Source organism: Poecilia mexicana, unplaced genomic scaffold (genome assembly GCF_051168715.1).
Source record: "Poecilia mexicana isolate PSO_F unplaced genomic scaffold, ASM5116871v1 scaffold_18, whole genome shotgun sequence".
NCBI lineage: Eukaryota > Metazoa > Chordata > Actinopteri > Cyprinodontiformes > Poeciliidae > Poecilia > Poecilia mexicana.
This window is the reverse complement of record NW_028263387.1, coordinates 22,286,697-22,305,870: the sequence shown is the minus strand read 5'-3', so window position 1 is coordinate 22,305,870 and position 19,174 is coordinate 22,286,697. Positions and strand designations below refer to the sequence as shown.

General features: G+C 36.6%; 1 protein-coding gene and 1 pseudogene across 2 annotated transcripts; both read right to left on the bottom strand.

Annotated features, from left to right (window-relative positions):
* Nucleotides 1-4,909: 4,909 nt before the first annotated feature.
* LOC106909090 (uncharacterized) lies at nucleotides 4,910-12,931 on the bottom strand. The gene is made up of 11 exons (XM_014975401.2): nucleotides 12,777-12,931; nucleotides 12,519-12,691; nucleotides 12,165-12,302; nucleotides 11,130-11,262; nucleotides 10,058-10,235; nucleotides 9,625-9,766; nucleotides 8,825-8,962; nucleotides 7,504-7,562; nucleotides 7,297-7,419; nucleotides 6,735-6,811; nucleotides 4,910-6,464 (listed from the first exon to the last, which is right to left on the bottom strand). Exons 1-11 carry the CDS (start codon nucleotides 12,879-12,881, stop codon nucleotides 6,378-6,380), a joined length of 1,353 nt encoding a protein of 450 aa, XP_014830887.2. The 5' UTR covers nucleotides 12,882-12,931; the 3' UTR covers nucleotides 4,910-6,377.
* A 356-nt stretch (nucleotides 12,932-13,287) lies between these two features.
* LOC148154181 (uncharacterized) lies at nucleotides 13,288-18,254 on the bottom strand (annotated as a pseudogene). Its single transcript, XR_015766006.1, has 11 exons — nucleotides 18,139-18,254; nucleotides 17,904-18,058; nucleotides 17,384-17,521; nucleotides 16,881-17,022; nucleotides 16,442-16,619; nucleotides 16,011-16,152; nucleotides 15,725-15,862; nucleotides 14,933-15,003; nucleotides 14,816-14,854; nucleotides 14,664-14,740; nucleotides 13,288-14,469 (listed from the first exon to the last, which is right to left on the bottom strand). The product of XR_015766006.1 is annotated as an uncharacterized LOC148154181 (transcript).
* Between the last annotated feature and the right edge of the window lie 920 nt (nucleotides 18,255-19,174).

Genomic DNA, 19,174 nt, shown 5'->3' with positions numbered 1-19,174 from the left:
GCAACAGCTTAGATATAAAACTGTTAATAAAATCACCAGTTAATTCAGTTTAATGGAGACTTAAACGACAGCTTCTACGAATTTAATATAAAGCAGATATTAAGCAGCTATCAATATACCAGAGGTGCATATTTTCAGAAAACATGATTATGATTCAGTTGTGATAAACTCAACGTTTCACCAGTTTCCTCCTTCTCTCCTTTTGTCAAAGTCTAGATCTTTAAAATACGACCACTGGTCTGAAAAGCTCAAAGTGGTTTGGGGTCAAACTGTGTTTCAAGGGAGAGGAGAGGCTTTTTATTTTATTCATGTGGTGCCATTTTATACCGTAATCAATTAACTGTTGCCTTCAGTTGTTATGTAATTAGTGTATATAAAAAATAACAGAAGAAATTTAACTTTGCATCTTAGCCATATTTAAAATCGCCCTCTTTAAGAAGCTTTTCTGGCAGTTTCACTTCATCACTGCAAATCTTCTCCCTGATGCTGTTTGCAACTGCTCTACAACTGCAAAGCATTATGGCATTTTATAGTAAATCATGTAACTGTCAACATTTTTCTGTAACATTTTTATAACTTTAGTTATAAAAATGCTACACAATATGACTTTAACTGAGCAGAGTTGATTATTTAAGTTGGTTTTAAGTGCATCAATAAAATAAGACACTGACTTTGCTTGGACAACGAAGCAGAGAGAGTAGTTCAGTCCTCCGTCACCAGCAATTGGTGTCCATGTCAGGCTGAAGTTTCCTGATCCTGATGAACTCTTGGTTACACCTGGTGGTCCGCTGAACAGGAGCTCAGTGGTCCTTTAAGAAACAGGAAATAAACAGTTTGTTATGTAATGGTTGGACAGTTAATGTTCCTGTTTTTTTTAGGCTTTCTTTTGCTGTTGTTCATTTTCAGGTTCTGAGAAAATTTACTTGAAAAAATTAGCTTGTTACATTTTATGCAAAATTGGATTTGAGTTATTGGTTACATCAGAGTATCTCCAACTCCAGACTGTTTCTCCTGAGAATGTTGAAAAACCTTTATTTCTGTACGTTCCTGTATTGATCACTCACTCAGCCTGAGTAGCTTCTGCTCTGACGCTGATTTCCAGAGTCTCATTAACGTTACTGTAGATCTGAGCTCCATGTTCAGGAGTTGGAGGCAGAAACCTGGGCAGATATTCACCTGCTGTGCAGGACGGAGCTGCAGGATCCACTGGAGCAAAATAACAAAGAAATGAATTAATTCAAGCTGAACGGAGCTGATCAGTTTGGTCATTAAGTCAAACAAACTTCAGCTGCTGATTGGAAGGAGAGTATTTTATTTGACTAGATATATATTTGGCTCAACATTCGTTAAATTTAGCTTTGTAACATTCCTTTATGTACTTTGGGTGAAAATGGTCATTCTCTGTAATAACCTGTAGTAGTTATTGAAATTCAAATGTTTACCAACAGATTCCATGTATTCAGCTCAAAATCAGACTTGTCTTGTTCAGAGCTGCTCCATGTGGTTCAAGTCAAACTCATCAAATGATGCAGCTTTACCTTTAAAAACAAACTGGACAGGAATGCTGCCGATAGCGTCACTGGTAGTTTTCACCGACTGTACACCAGTATAGCCGTCAGTCAGAGTGATGGTTTGTCTGGGAAAATCCTCCACCGTCATCTGAACCGCATACGGACCTTCAGCACTGCTGTTGGTGGGACTGAATGACAGAGAACAAGACTGGAAGAGAAGAGAAAGGAGAAGAAATGGTCCAAATTAAAACTGAATCAGATGATTAATCTATAATCTAATGATTATACATCATTAGATTATAGATTAAGAGAAATCTAATTATTGTCACTTTATTATGAATCAGATGCAAAAAAAACAACAGTTATTCTATGATCATTCAATAAGTAAATAAAAAACATAAAATAGATAATACAAATAGAAAATACAAGACAAGTTCAGACTGAACTCTAAATGATGCATCTTTTTCTCTTAACATTAAGGAGCCATTTAGTTCAGTATAAAATGCATAAGTTTAACAGCAGGTCAGTATGGTTCAGGCAGTTGGATAGTTCTTCTTATGATTGTTCTGTCTGATAGCAGCAGCTTAGAAAGTCACAGGGAATGTGAGAGGAAATGTTTACTGCAACATCTCTCAGCTACTTGACATTGTGTATATATATATAATTTTATTTTTTTTTTAACCAATTTTTTATGTCAACTTTAAAACCACTTTATGTTCAGGAAAAAAACAAAAACAAAACAAAACAAAACAAAACAGACTAATTATTGTTACTGACTGAAAGCCCAGATTCTTTATTGTCAACATTTGATACTCACTGAAGAGACACTGAGGACAGACGGAGGAGTGCAGGTGAAACACTCTGGATCAGCTGCATATCTGCATCTAACATCGTCTCCATCCGGGTCAGAGACCAACAGGTTGATGTTCCTCTGACAGTTTGAAGGAACTCTGAGAGAAAAGAAGCATTTCATAGAACATCACAGCCAGACCTATCAGTCCCTTCGGGTGTTTTTCATAACTTCAACCTGTCTGGTTCTTCAAGGTTTATTCCCAGCAAGACTTTGTTTTTATTCATCACTGTGTTTCCTCTGGATTTGTTTCAGTTCAGTTTCCTCTAATGAGGAAAACTCTCCAAGGAAGACAGTTTAGCAAATTTATTTTATACTGATTTATGTGATCACTTACTTTAAATAGTATAATGTTCACTTTTAGCAACATTATCAGCTGAATTATTGCATCAAGTAGTTATTTATATCAGCAATCTTGTTTTTAAAATAACAAAAATAGCTGTTTTGTTGTTTTTTTAAAAAATATGTCTTTGGCTTCATGTAACTCTCTGGTTCAGGATGATTGATTCAAAATGTTGAATGAGTAACAAAATATAATAATTTGCAAATGTTGCAATCAACACTATGCTCTGTTTATATGTGAAAATTACAAATGAGAACCAGGATTACCTGAGTACAGGGAGGATGGAGATCTGAGGTGTTGAGTTTGGTTTGTTGATGTCAGAACGGGTTCTGAAGTCGTTGCTTATTATTAATATCGGTGTTATAATCCCATTTCTGTTTTCAGTCCAGCTTGAAGAACCAACTCTGCAGTGGATGATGAGTTATGAAGAAATAATACAGCAAGACCAAATATCTAAAGACAGACAAGCCAGGATATGTTCCCACCAGCTGATGTTTTCTAGGTTTTCTTTCTTAGAAAACAACAAAACCTAATCAATCCAAATGATGAATCTGTCTTGGAGGATTTCAGGATTTGGATTAGTCATCGGTTAAAATCTGAACAAAGTGAAATACATTTCTATTTAATCCGGAAGTGGACTTACGAATATTGGTATGCAAATGTTGTTGGGCCGTAGCTGTAGTAAATACCAACTTCTGTTTTTTGACACCATTCATTCCTGCTTTCATCAATTGCATAAACTGGAGGAGTAGTACAGCTTCCACCACAAAGTCTATTGTCAAGCTCTTCACATGAGCTGGAGCTCTCCTTAAAGTGATAGGTTAGCTGTGAAAATAAAGTGAAAAGTTGGTAAAAACGTAATTTTTCTGAAAAAACAAAAACAAAAAAACATAATATTTTGCAAACCAGCTCAACTCACTACGAAGGGCTGAACGTCTCCAAAGTAGTTGGTAATGACAGCACCATAATAAGCAGCTTGAGCTCCGCTGATGAGCAGCAGCAGCAGCCCAGACGATAACATGGTGACAGAGTGAAGGTTTCAGAGAAAGGCTGAAAGTTATCAGAGACAAATGAAGTTATACTTCCACAGAGAGCCTCTGGTCACACCCTGTGATCCATCCGTGAAGGATTTATTGGAATGCACTGGTGCACGAGGTAACCTGGAATGAGGAAAATGTCTGATTGGTGAAAGATTACTCGAAATGCAAAATGTGAATTATAATTTGCAGTAACTGGAAATGTCACAAACCTTTCATCTAGAGGGAGGAGTTTATCTGTGAACAGATTTCCAAACTCAGCCAGCTCCACAAAGTTAAATGTTCAGCAGCATCCATTAAAACCAGCATGTTTTATAATACAATGTTTGTGTCTTTAAAAGGAATTGTTAAGAAACATGTTGGAAAAACATCAACTGAGAGATTTATTAAACGCATTTTATCGCATTTCATTTTGATTAAAAAAATTATGACTTTAAAAGTCAAAGAATTCTGCTTAAGAAACCCAGGTTCAGCAGGGCAAGTGAGATGTTTTGTGATGCACAAGTCAGAACATTTCAGGCACTCAGGAGAAATTTGACATACAAGTTTATGCATCGTTTGTGCAGCTCATTGAACAATCTTATGTTTCACATCCCTGTCAGTGCTCTAAGATACCAGTCGGCTCTGTGGAAACATTGGTATGCAAGTCTTTTATAAGATTTCATCTTTTATTTTGTATGTGCTGTTGTGTGTCGTGTCTTGGTGGACCATTGGAGTCTGTTGAAAAAAACCAATCAATCAATCATATATTGTGTCAAAATGTAATTTTGAATAAAAAATAAATAAGGTTCAGCTTGGTTTCTAATTCCTTATGAACATATTTTAAGCCTAAATAATTTCAGTCATAAAAGACTAAAAATGGTGAAAATATTAAACTTCGGGAAACATTTTCTCTGCTGAACCAAAAAACATTATAATATTTGAACACTAGGCGGTGCTGTTGTACCAACTCGCAGCATCTCAGCAGGTGAAAGAGTTTAAACAGTTTAATCATCTTTAGTAAATCGGAGCTACTTTATCAAGTAGCTCCGATTTACTGATGTGCAGAATACCTTTTTGATGTGCAGAATACCTTTTTGCTCAGCCATTTTGAAATCAAAAAGTTAATGTGCACACTAAGACATATTGTGGTTCAGATGAGGAAGGATTACACTGGGAGAACTTCTGCTTTGGTTATAATTTTTATTGGTTAAGCAAAGTACAAACTAATGGAGCAGTTTCAAAAACTCAAAAAAAAAATAAAAAAATAAAATACCTGTGCTTGCACAGATTCTGTTTCTATCCTCTTGGTTTGATTCTGTGTCTGTGCAGCCGAAGGTTGTGGTTGGTGATCACAGCAGTGATTTCAGCAAATTAAGACAATTAACAACCAAGATTTTATTTAGAAACGGTCTCTTAAAATACTTTATACTCTTATGAGGCCAAAATCAATCAGTCAATCAAATTTTATTTGTATAGCACATTTCAGCAGCAAGGCATTTCAAGGTGCTTTACATCATTAAAACAAAAACAGCATGCGACATTGAATAAACAGTGAGAAAGAGAAAGACATTTCGACAAAGATTAAAAAAGATAAAAACATTAAAACCCCTTTTAGGATTTCAGTTAAATGTCGTTTAACTGGGGCTCCAACCCTCTGGGACTTTAGTCAAAAACACCGTTTGACAAGGACTCCAACCTCTAGGTTTTTAGTTGAAACGCCGTCAACTGGGACTCTAAACCCTGTAGAGTCCCAGTTGAAGGATTTGGCTAAAGTGTAGGATTCTCACACCCCTAGATATAGATTCGTTGAACTGGGACATTTTCAGGGGGGGCTTTACATAGACAGTGTAAAAGAGAAATAAAAAGAAGTTAATAACTAGATGAAAAGTAAAGATAAAAACATTTAAAACATCAAATACATCAAAATCTCTAATCCTAACTTAGCCATAAGCAACTCTGAACAGGTGGGTTTTAAGTTGAGATTTAAAGGCACCCAGTGTTTCAGCTGTTTTACAGTTTTCTGGAAGTTTGTTCCAAATTCGTGGTGCATAGAAACTGAATGCTGCTTCTCCTCGTTTGGTTCTGATTCTGGGGATGCAGAGCAGAACCAGAACCAGAAGCTCCGAGGGGTCTAGATGGTTGGTACAGCAATAACAGATCTTTAAGGTATTGTGGTGCTAAACCGTTCAGTGATTTATAAACTAACAACAGTATTTTAAAGTCTATTCTCTGAGCTACAGGGAGCCAGTGTAGAGACTTTAAAACTGGTGTTATGTGCTTCATCTTCCTGGTTTTAGTGAGAACATGAGCAGCAGCGTTCTGGATCAGCTGCAGCTGTTTGATTGATTTATTAGTCAGACCTGTGAAGACGCTGTTGCAGTAATCAATGCGGCTAAAGATAAACGCATGGATGAGTTTCTCTAGATCGCGGTGAGACATCAGTCCTCTAATCCTGGAGATGTTCTTCAGGTGATAGAAGGCCGAATGGAGTATTAAAATCTTATTTCACTCAGTTTGGCTTAAAAACTGGGAATATTCTGACTCCTTATGATTCAATAAAATAAGTATAACTCTATGAATCAAAGATTAAAGAAAACATTTTATATCAAATCACATTTCCCAATGAGGAACAGATTATTTCTTTTGTTCAGCCACTAGGGGGCGACTTGCACTGCACCACTGTTTAGCAGCTCTACGATTATTCCTGCTGGCAGTCCTTGTCTTTCCAGCTCCTCTTTAATCTGAAGAGAAAAAGACATGAAATCAGAGCTACTTTATATAAACAGTAAGTCACACAGACTCAGCCACGTTTTTATGCTAAAAACTTTGGATCTAAAGAGGCTCTTCACTTAGAAATCCCTTATGTTAAGATAATATTTAGTCTAAATCTGTTCAAACAAAAACAGTGCAGAAGATGAAAGTAAAACTCATCATGAAGCAGATGAACCTGTTAGACTAGGATGAAGCTGATTATTCTCATTGTTAACACTGAAGTGAAGCAGGTGACTCACCAGGTTGATGATGGTTGCAGATTCATTCTTCAGTGACAGTGAAGTGGAAAGCTTTGCATTCAGAGCCAAAACATAATCTAGAAGAACAAACAGTCAGCATTATGATTTAAAGAAAAAGGATAATTAACCAACAAGGATCACTTGGCTGTGCAAACTTTGATCAAGCTTTGATCATTTCGATTGTCAGCGGATGTCTTCCTGTGATTAGCAAAGCCATCAGGAATGCAACAAGTGGATTCTGGAGTAAGTCAACAACAAAACATTGTCTCTTCCAGCAGCCGTTGTACAGTGGTAAACTAGCTGACCAAGCACTTTGGAACTCTTCTTGGGTTGCTAGGTAACAGGTTGTGGTTGCTAGGAAACGGGCAAAAGTATTTCAAACAGATCATTTTCTACACATGAGAAAACATGAACTTATTGCCAAATAACAGCTGGATGTTTTTATTTTTTAAGCCTGTGGGCTGTTTGCAATTTGTTTAGGGTTGGACTTGGACTTATTTCATTGGTTAATAATAAAATGCTTCAGGTAATAGCCTGCATGTTCTCTAACATCAACACTTACATGATTCTGAGTTTGGGTTGGAGGATGTTGGAGGTGAAATTGTTGTGGGTTGTGGAGGTGTAGTTGTAGTTGGAGGTGTAGTTGGAGGTGTAGGTGTAGTTGGAGGGGAAGCAGTGACTGGCCCTGTGGATGGAGCAGCAATGTTATTAGATCAGGAGAAATCAGATCGACTTCAAATTAAAGACCAAAGTTTAGTTTCCCACTCACTGCTGCCAGCCGTCACAGTGACACATCGGAGGTCAGACTGGTACACAGAGCCGGAGGAGCTGTGGAGGAAATTAGAGCAACAACTCAGATATAAATCTCTTAATAATAAAACAACCAATCAATTCAGTTTATCTAAGTATTAAAATAGCAATTTCAACAAATCAGTACAGGATCTGTTAGAGATTATGAATTTTAGGAAAAAATATTATGATTATGGATCAGTTCTTATTATTTTCCACAGTCTTCTTCTCTTTCATTAAAATGTCCCAACTTGAATGTCTTTGACCTCAGAAATATTTACTTTGGCATCTAAATCAGATTTGTGTTGCAATAAGAGTCGATTTTTCACATTTTGTCAAATTACAATCTCAAACTTTAATGTGCTGTTTGTATAAACTGCATCTAAAATGGATGGTTTAAAAGTTTTCATCACTTTGGACTTTAATGCTTTAGTTTATTAAAACTGAAGGACCTTTAGATTTTATGGTGGAATCGTAGATATTTTCCAACCGTTCATTTGATTTCTTAAAGCTCCCACACATTCAGACTCTGCGCACAAATGAGATTTCACAGTCAAGTGTATCGATTGTATATTATTCACTGCAAAAACACAATATCTTATCAATTATTATGGTCTAGCTTCTTGTTAAATTATATTAGTAAACTTGAAATAAAGCAAAACTAACTCACAAGTACCTTTTCAGCAACATAGAAGAGCTTGTTTTGAGTCATTTATTTTGAAACTTTGATGAAAAAGTGCTTCATCCATTGGCAAATTATTTCACTTGTAACAAGACATTTCCCCATGTTAGAAGTAAAATAATCTGCCAGAGGAACTAGAAGTTTTTCATCAATGTTAAAGAATCATTCACACAAAACAAGCTCTTATATCTTTCTGGAAAGGTATTAGGTACTTCAGCTGTAGAAACTAGATCAAAAATACTTGGTAAGTTTCAGTGTTTTTGCAGCGTTTCTTGTGCCAAATGGATAAAATCAGGTTTCATGAGCTAGTTTTGTGCCTTTGCACTGACTCTTCTCCACCAGACCTTTTAGAGCTGCATTCATCCATGCAGATCTTTGCACTGACTCTTCCCCACCAGACCTTTTAGAGCCTCATTCATCCATGCAGATCTTTGCACTGACTCTTCCCCACCAGACCTTTTAGAGCTGCATTCATCCATGCAGATCTTTGTGCTGATTCTCAGCCTTATCAGCTCAGTGTTGGATACAAAAATGTTTGATAGGAACTCTGTTTCCTGCTATATGAAACCGAGTATTCTTTCAGCAGTTTTTAAAAGCATTAATGAAATAAGACACTAACTTTGCTTGGACAACGAAGCAGAGAGGATGGCCCAGTCCCGCTTCAGTGGCTGATGGCGTCCATGTCAGGCTGAAGTTTCCTGACCCTGATGAACTCTTGGTAAATCCTCGCGGCCCGCTGAACAGCAGCTCAGTGGTCCTATAACAAACAGGAGAGTTAGACTGATATGTCCAACACCTCCCCACCTGATAGCCATGACAGAATCCCAGATAGCAACAGATACTAATTCAGTGTTGAGCTATTGGTCTAAAAGATCGATTGATTGATGACTGAAGGTGGATCAATCGTCAAACAATCACCCAGTTCTAGCCAATCAGCTCATGTTGATTGAATCAATGTTGTTTTGTTTTTGAATACTATTTACTAAAATCCCAACGACTAATCAATGTTGAATCAATGTTTAATGCTGTTTCAAGCGTCTAATCACTGGGCCAGAGCTTATCTCATTTTAAATTAGGCACCAGTACTGATTCCTTAACTTTGATTCAATATGAAATCAACAGATATGTACATGTAGATCCAAATTTAGACGATGGTCCAATCAACTTTGACATAGCATCAGTTAACTCTACATGTTAGTCACCAGCCACTTTTTGCATAATTTTAATATCAGGCTTCAACATGGATTCCATATTTCACTCATGTTTTGATAGCTGGGATTGTTCAGTGTCATCATGGCAGCTCCAGGTCATTTATTTAAGCTTTTTCACTGTTTATTTCCAGGGTAAAAAAAAAAACCAAATGAAACTTTTCAGCAGACTCCATGAAAACTTTATGAAGCTCCTGTATTGATCACTCACTCAGCCTGAGTCGCCTCTGCTCTGACGTTGATTTCTATCATCTCATTAACGTCTATGAAGAACTGAGCTCCATGTTCAGGAGTTGGAGGCAGAAACCTGGGCAGATATTCACCTGCTGTGCAGGACGGAGCTGCAGGATCCACTGGAAGAAAATAACAAAGAAACAAATCAAGTTAAGGTGAAATGAGCTGGTAGGTTTGGTCGTTAATTCAAACAACATGAAGCTGTTAGTTGGAAGGAGAATATGTCATGTAACCAGATATTTCTCTGGCTCATCGGTTGTTAAATTGAGTTTGGTAACATTACATAATCGGTGAAAAGTGTGATTCTCTGTGTTAATTTGTAACCCTCGGTTCATTTGTTTACTAAATCAAACTTTTATAATTCAGAGCTGCTCTGTGGTTCAAAACAAGCTCAAACTCTGCAGCTTTACCTCTGAAAACAAACTGGATAGGCGTGGTGCCGATGGAGTCGCTGGCAGATTTCACCACTTGTGAACCAAAGCTATCAGTCAGAGTGATGGTCTGTGTGGGAAAATCCTCCAGAACCATCTGAACCGCATACGGACCTTCAGCACTGCTGTTAGTGGGACTGAATGACAGAGAACAAGACTGGAAGAGAAAGGAGAAGAAAAAAGGTCTTTTTATTTAAAATCAACAAAACATGGCAGTCTTCCTCTGGGATCACTCATCAGATCAGTAAATGAAAACGTTTTATTCACAGACTATTTGAACTGCATCTCCCAGCATGCATTGGTGCTGGAGGAATCAAGGGCGAACATGCACTGTAATCCACATTTTTCTTCTGACCTCCTGGCCAGGAAAGACGACTTTTTAAAACCTTCAAACTGTGAAAGGGAGGAGTTTTAAAATGCTGCCTGTGTTTCCAGCTTCATCATTTTTGCCAAATCTCTAAACCTCGTTTGATCAGAGCGACTGATATCAACTCACAGTTAGAAATCGTTTTAAAGAATCTGGGCTGAAATAAGCAGCTAAATAGGACAATTTATTCAGAAAACACATTCTTTTTTATCAGTAGTTAAATTGCATGTCAGCAGTTAGAGAAAGAGGGTATTTACAGGATATTTCAGTTTTAAATATGGCCTGTTTTGTTAATTCTCAGACCTCAGCAGAGTTGGGTAATAACTAGTTACATTTACTTGAGTATCTTTCTTGAAAAAACTTTTAGGAGTATTTTTACAATTCAGTAATTTTATTTTGAAGGATCTCTTCTCTTACTTGAGTAAAATTTCTGGATTTTCCACCCACTGAATGAAAAACAAACATGTTTTTATCAAATATTCACCAGACACAAACACACCTGCAGTTTTTGTTAAAGTTTCATCAGTTTTTTATTAAAAAAAAAAAAAAATCTGCCTGATTTTGTAATTTCATAATTATATTATTTATATGAATCATGTCAGTCTTTAAAATAACAACATTTCCACATAACTTTGTATTATATTTTTATAAAGTAAGAAAATCCAGACTAAATTTAATACTTACAGACGAGACACTGAGGACAGACGGAGGAGTGCAGGTGATGCACTCTGATCCGGCTGCATATCTGCATCTGACGTCGTCTCCATCCGGGTCAGAGACCAACAGGTTGATGTTCCTCTGACAGTTTGAAGGAACTCTGAGAGAAAAAGAAACATTTCAACACAGGTGGAAAATATTTACTTATGTAAAACAGTATTTGGTAAAAAGTCTACTCAAGAACTGAGTAACTGATCAAATTATCGATCATGTAATATTTAAAAAGTACATCATCAGATGAACCAAAATATAAAGTTGAGTGGAAATTTTAGTATTTAAGGATGGAAATTACAATAATTCTTATAAGCAACAAAATCAGGAAAATAATTTTTTTCAAATCAGTTTCTTTCCATAAAAATCTTATGAAACTTTAACAAAACTGCAGGTGTGTGTCTGGTGAAAATGTAGTTATAAAACCTGTTTGTTTTTAATCCAGCAGGTAGAGAAAACAGAAACTTTACTCAAGTATAAATACTTTATGGTAAAATTACTCAAATACAGTATTGTAAAAATACTTCTAAAAGTTTCTTTTTTTTAATAGTTACTCATGAAAATGTTATTGAACAGTTTCTGCCAACTCTGCATACAACATGTTGCCACGTCTATCTGTCGTTTCATGGATCTGAACCCGCCTGGCTGGTTCTTCAGGGTTTATCTTCCCAAATCACTTCGTTTCTGATCTGTTTTCTTAGAAATTGTCCCAGTTTAGTTTCTCTAAAGATGAACTCTCTCCTCAGAACACACATAATCAAATGTATTTCATTACAATTTATCTGCTTTGAACTGAAACACTTTGAAACAAAAGCATCAACATCCAGTTTGTAACTGATCTTGTATTTTCATGACAACAATCATCTTTTCTTCATGCAACTCTTTAGTTTCTTGTTCTGGACGACTGATTCACAGATTATGAAGCAATTTATAAAAAAGTAATAATTTAATATCAATATCTGTAAAATGCTCTGTTTATATGAAAAAATGACCAATGGTAAGCAGAATTACCTGACCAGAGGGAGGATGGTGGTCCGGGGCGATGAGTTGGGTTTGTAGATGTCAGAACGGTTTCTGGTGTCAAACTTCAAAACTGCTTTCGATAGGACAATCCCATTTCTGTTTTCAGTCCAGGCTGCAGTACTAACCCTACACAGGACGACATTAAGATGTTCTGAAATATTACAGAAAATAACGCAGAAAGACCAAATCTCTGTAGACCAACAAGACAGAAGATGTTTCCATCTTTCTATTACAACCTGAAAAACCCAAATGAGCTCAGCTGATGGAGTTGTCTTGTTTAAGACTAGATTACAATCTGAGTAAAAGAAATAATATTTCCATTTAAAGTCAAAGTGGACTTACGATTCAGTTAATGTGCCCATGTATGGATAAGAGAAAGTGTCAGCATATCCCTTCTGGCACCATTCACCTCCAGTTTCATCGATTGAATAATTTGGCCCACTACAGTATCCAAAACAAGTCTCAGTGTCGAACTCTTCACAGGAGCTGAAGCTCAACTTAAAGTCGTAGGGTAGCTGTGGATTTACAGTGGAGAGTCGGTAAATACGTCTTTTTTCCCGGAAAAAACTAAAACAATATTTATAAAGAAGCTCAACTTACCGTGTATCCACCTGGGTAAAAGTTTCCGAAAGCGTAGTTGAAGACAAAACCGTGATAAGAAGCCTGGGCTCCGCTGATTAACAGCAGCAGCAGCAGCACAGACATGTTGACAGAGTGAAGGTCTGCAGAGACAAACTGAAAGTTATCAGAGACAAAAGAAGTTATACTTAGACAGACAGCGTCTGGTTCACACCCTGTGTACCATTCGACAACGGTTTAATGGTATGCATTAGCATAATGGAGGAGGATGTTACCTGGTATGAGGAAAACGTCTGATGGATGAAAGATTGGATTCAAAACACTGAGAGTGAAGTGTTATGTGGAGTAACAGGAACGGTCACAGTTTGTTTTGAAATGTGAATTCATTAAGAGACGAGATAAATAATTTAATCTATGAAAACAAACATCTTAAATACTTCCATTAAAACCAGCTCACAGAGCAGCTTCATTTGTTACATAACACAACATCATTAAAAACATGAACTCAAAAGATGAACTGAGACACCTTCAATGTAAGTTAAATTTGATTTATTACAAACATTTATTTAAAACACACTTATTCAAAAATAAAATATTTGTGTTGCAAATTTATAAATCTAAATAATTTCAGATAAGAATGTCGGGGGGGAAAAGTGAAAATATTAAATTTCAGGAAACATTTCTCTTCTGGCATAAAATACCTTCCAATAGTTAGACAGCAGGGGGCGCTGTTGTAGCAATAGTTTCAGCCGCTTTTATTCAGGATGTTTTAGAAACACTGGTGATGGATTGATTAGAGACTTTTAACCTTTTCAGCCTCTGTTTGCGTCCAAATAAAAGGAAAACTTGCAGCCAATGGGCCGCCCACAGAGAAAAGAAGAAGAAAAAGTCTTTGATGTGATTCCAGGAAAAGCAGAAACCTTTATTTTCTCAGGGATTTGGGGACCTAAAACGACATGAAATATGTTTGGCAAGATTTTATCCAAAAACTGTCTCTTAGACTTGATGCTACTAATTGGTATTGTGTAATTTTATTCTGTTTTCATTCACTGTTACATAAACAAACCATAAATAACATGAATCAGAGCATTCTGACTTAACAGGATGATGAGAGATTGAAGAATATTTTACATTTCAAACCACGTTTTGCTCCATGAAAATCAACCAGGATAAAGAAGTCGCTGTTTTCTTTCCCAATTTTTACAGATAAAAGAAACTAATGCAAAAAAACGTTGCTGTTATACATAGTAAATATACATCTTCATTACTTATCAGTGTAGAAAATTATATGATATTAAGATTAATAAAAACATCCGAGGCATAAATGTTACACATGGAAGATGGTAATAAAGAAATACCAAACGCTCAGTAAATACCTGACTTAATAAATAGTTCAAGTGTCACCAAATATTTATTTTATTTACATTTTCTTCTACCATTATCTTATTATTAATAACAACTGCTAAACAATTATAGTTTCTTTATGAAATTATCTGTATTTTATAAAGATTTTCACACAGAAATAAAAATTCACTCTACTATTTCTGCTTATTGTCATAACTAAGTTTAGTACCACTACCTAAAACAACCATAAATTCATTCTCATGTTTAGCCACTAGGGGGCAGCCTTTTCTTTAACCTGCACTGAACCGTCGCTCAGCAGGCGGACCTTTATGTCTGCAGGCAGCCCTCGTCTGATCAGTTCATCTTTAATCTGCAGAAGAAAACATGAGATGAATGTGAGACACAGTCAGTGGTGAATTATAAAATATACTGAACAGAATCTGATTAACATTAAGAACAGCAGCTGAGCTGAACTGCATCACTGCAGGAGATCACTTTGGGCTACGATTTGACATTTGGGTGAAATTAGTTTGGGCTGAACTCAAAGTCCAGGACGTCACTGACCGCTTTCTCCATTTCATCCTTGTTGTCCTTCAGTGACAGCGTAGTCGAGATCTTCAGCTTCAGAACCGTAAGACGAGCTGGAAGAACAAGAGATCAACATGGTAGAAAGAACTACTTCCTGTTACTTTCAGTCCTGTTTTCATCCGACTTACATGGTTTAGGAGGAGGAGTCGGAGGTGCTGTGGCGGTTACTGGGATAACAACAGAAACATCATGAGTTCAGGAAATAAAATATATAAATCACTGATCAATAAAGAGAATTGACTCACTGTTTGAAACCGTCACAATGACACATCGAAGCTCAGACTGGTAGACAGAACTGGAGACTCTGGGGAGATAACTTAGCACCAAAACTTTAATATTAAACTCTTTTTAAATGGCCATTAAATGCTGTTACAAACAACCATAAAGGAGACATATTGTCCAAATTCAACTATTTTATTCCTTAAATAATGTGTGTGTACTTTGAGTGTCTAATGTTTAAAAAATGTAATGTCTTCTCTCTTGGTGCTGCATAGATATTTTTATATTTGTTATGAGTTATATTTTGTCTGTTCATTTTTTTCTATTGCCTTTAACGATGTTTTGTCGATTTGCTGTGGAACTGATAAATAAGGCCATGACTTCCAATCAGTTTTATGAATCCACCATTTTTTTCCACACAGTGATTTTGTACTCCAAGTGCAGTTATGTCAAAGTTGCAAGTAAACAAGCCAAAATATTCAATCAGTGTATTAATGCAGAGGAGTCCTTACGTCACCTCCCAGTGTTAGAACCTCTTCAAATGTCTGATTATATTTTATTTTTCTCTTCTAAGGCAATTTTTGGAGCCACTGCTTCAGCAACTTTCGCCAGAATCAAGGTGGATTTTCAGAAAGACATTTTCTATCACTGAATATGAAAATATGTTTTTTTTTACGTTAGTACTTATGTGCATCTTAAAACCTGTAGTTTATATTTTTACTTAAGTAAAGGAGTTACTATTATCAGTCATTTGTTGGGCAAGTATCTGTACTTCTTATGTAGAGAATGTGACACAGCTTTTCAGATCAGATACTGACTTTGCCTGGACAACAAAACAGATGGGATGGGTTTCTTCATCATCAATGGCAGACGGCGTCCATGTCAGGGTGAAATATCCTGAACCAGATGAACTCTTGGCCATGTTGAACGGTCCGCTGAACAGGAGCTCAGTGATCCTTTAACACACAGGAGACACATCAGTCTGGTTGGTTATATGTGCAAAATGCCCTCAAACCAGCCTTAAATATTATCTTTAAAATGTGATTTTCACCATGAATTATGTCAAATCTTTCCTCTGATTAGAAACATTTATTTTCTACTCACTCAGACTGAGTCGCCTCTGCTCTGATGCTGATTTCTATCATCTCATTAATGTCTATGAAGAACTGAGCTCCATGTTCAGGAGTTGGAGGCAGAAACCTGGGCAGATATTCACCTGCTGTGCAGGACGGAGCTGCAGGATCCACTGGAGCAACGCAGGGAAAAATAATGCAGATGAACTAATGAGACACATTAAAAATGGTTTGACTAGACAGACAAGTGGGCAGTATATTATTTGTCATATAATCCGTCTTTATAACAGGTGATCTTCTTCTTGTGTTACATTTCTGTATCTGGAATTTAAAAGCCTGATGTCTTTTAATAGTCTTTAGTTATTGATCATCTTTAAACAGACACTTATTGAATATTAAATTTATTAATACCAGTGTTGCTGTTTGGCAGTAAAAGAAGTTGATTGAAACATGAAATCAAACCTTTGAAAACAAACTGGACAGAGATTCTGCTCATGTAGCTGCTGGTGCTCCATGGATACGTTGAACCATCGTATCGAGTCAGAGTGATGCTCTGTCTGGGAAAATCCTCCATCATCAGCTGAACTGCATATGAACCTTCATTGCTGCTGCTGGTTGGACTGAATGATAGAGAACAAGACTGGAAGAGAAGAGAGAGAGATTAACTATGTTATATTTAATGTTCTCTGTTATGATTCATGTTGTTTTTGTTCATACCAACAATATTTGTTTTTAAAGGTGTTAAATAAAAGCACCTTTGTAAAGTGTGTTTTTATTTAAAAAGTTTCAGAGTAATGTTTCATCATTAGTCATTCGTAGTTAATTAAATAATCAGTAAATTTTGTTTTATTAACTGTAAACATTTTCTGTTGCATTGCTGTAACCAACATTTATTACTCACTGATGACAGACTGAGGACAGACGGCCATGTGCAGGTGTAGCACTCATAGTTATCGGGACTGGATCCATGTCTGCATTTAACATTATCTCTATCAGGGTCAAAGGTCAACAAGTTGATATTCCTCTGACAGTTTGAAGGAACTCTGAGAGAAACAGAAACAAATGTCACAAAGAACAAACAATCTGCTCAAATTATTTGATTTTCATCAGGAATCTTCAGTATCTTGACTGATTTGTATTTCAGTGTTTTTATTATTTGTTTTAGTTTATTTTGCTCCTGAATCTCTTTGGTCTCTTTTAAAGATAAAATCAATTCACAGCATTTGGATGTTATTTGGAAACTTTTTCTAATTATTAAAGCTTCATGGTTGGGCTTTACAAGAAATAATGTAAAAATATTAACAGAATCAAACTTCATGTTTGATTCTTCAAAATTCTTCATGTTCAACTAAAGACACCATCTGTTTCTGAATAGTTATTAACATGATGTAAAAACTGAATTACCTCATGAAAGGGATGATGCCGGTCTGTGGTGATGAGTTCGGTCTGTTGATGTCGGATCGTTTTCTCAGCTCATATGTTATCTGAAATCGTGGTATTGTAATGCTGTTTCTGTTATTTATCCAGTTGGGCGGTTCCCACCTTTAACAGAAGATATTGAGATGATTTCTGATGTTACTCAGAGTTTCTGAAACACAGAAAACTTTACAGAGCAGCAGAACAAAAAAACTGACAGGAGATTTAATTCAGTTAAATTTTAGATTTAGTCACTTTATGGGAACAACTGAAAATCAGTGGCGCAACTGCACATTATTCAGGTGGATGCGAAGACATAAGTCGGCGCCCCCCCCCCCTCCCGCCACCCCCCAGGCGAGGATAGCGTAAGGGAAAACATAATCGGCATCCTCCAGACGGGGTTTTGGCGCCCCCTCTGGTGCTGTGCCCCTATGCGTTGCATGCACTGCATACCCACTTTTTGCGCCACTGCTGAAAATGTTACATATTTTTGTTGAGATTCAGTTACCTGCCCCGGTAATTGTCAAATTTCAAACCAGTGCTCTTCCCGGTTAACTCTTTCAGACACCATTCACCGCTGCTTTCATCAATCTTGTTAGGGAAATCCCACCATGACTGAAGCTCTGCACATGAGCTGGAGCTCAACTTAATGCGACGCATAGACTGCAAATTTAAAGTGAAGAAGTGTTAAATACAATACTTAAAAAAGGACATGAAGGAAACTTCAGAAAATCTGAACTTACTGTAACACTGCTTCCTTGTACATTTTTGGCGGTGTGGGTAAACACAACACCAGTATAACCAGCTTCTGTCCAGCTGACCATCAGCAGCAGCAGCATGAAGAGCAACATGATGAATGTTTCAGTTCTGCCAAACAAAGATGGAATCATCAGGTAACCTTTGTGACAGCTGCTGTCGTAAGGTGCTTTGGTTATGCAAACGCCTGAAGACCGGAGACGACAACGTGATGCTTTATAAATATTTAAAGGAGTTTGTAGGACTGAGCTGCCATTTATTTAGTTTTCTCCTTTTGATTTTATTTAGGAAGGAAAACTTTTATAATTTTTTTGCCATTATGGCTCACTCTCCTGTGAAGTCAGTCAGGATGTTAAAATTAACCAGTTCAAAAAAATGAAATCAGGAAAATATGAGAGCTCTTCTGTTTGTTTCTCTTTAGAGTTTTTCTGCAGAGATTTGGATCAAGTGACGGAGATTATTTGTATTGTTGAAGGTCAGAATTACCTAAGAAAGGAGATAAACCTCATGTTTTCCCTGTTTGGATGCAACAATAAGTTAAAATGTGCTTTGAGGGTTAATTATGTGATGTGAACTAACTTTGCGCACACCAACTTTGTGTTTATTTAAATTATCAATGCAAATACTGAGCATTGTGGTAGCTCTCATTGTTTGCTTTGCAAATAGCTAATTAGCATACTGGTAGCCTTTAGCTCACACTTGTTGGGTTTATTCCAATTTGACTGTCAAATTCTGCCTAGATTACCCCTGCTGGGGTTTATATTGTTTTTATAGTTTGGACTTAATGTGTTATTTAGAGATCAAATTTCAGATTGAATTATTTCACACTGGGCAGATTTTCACCGTCTGTGCAGGACGGAGCTGCAGGATCCACTGGAACAAAAGCAGGAAGGAACAAATTTAGAGAAATAGGTTTTTGAAATCTGGTTTGTTTGTTCAATAAAAAACTCTGCAGCTTTTTCAAAAAGATGAATTCAGTGAGGACATATGTGTTAGGATCTGCGTTTTCTGTGTAGTTTTTCT

Excerpts from the sequence above, each read along its gene's own strand:
- LOC106909090 (XM_014975401.2), bottom strand. The coding sequence starts at position 12,881 with ATGTCTGTGCTGCTGCTGCTGCTGTTAATCAGCGGAGCCCAGGCTTCT. Across the intron at positions 9,767-10,057 it reads TATCCAGTTTGTTTTCAGAG|TGGATCCTGCAGCTCCGTCC; the intron begins GTAAAGCTGCAG and ends ATTTTCTTCCAG. Across the intron at positions 6,812-7,296 it reads CAACCCAAACTCAGAATCAT|ATTATGTTTTGGCTCTGAAT; the intron begins GTAAGTGTTGAT and ends TTGTTCTTCTAG.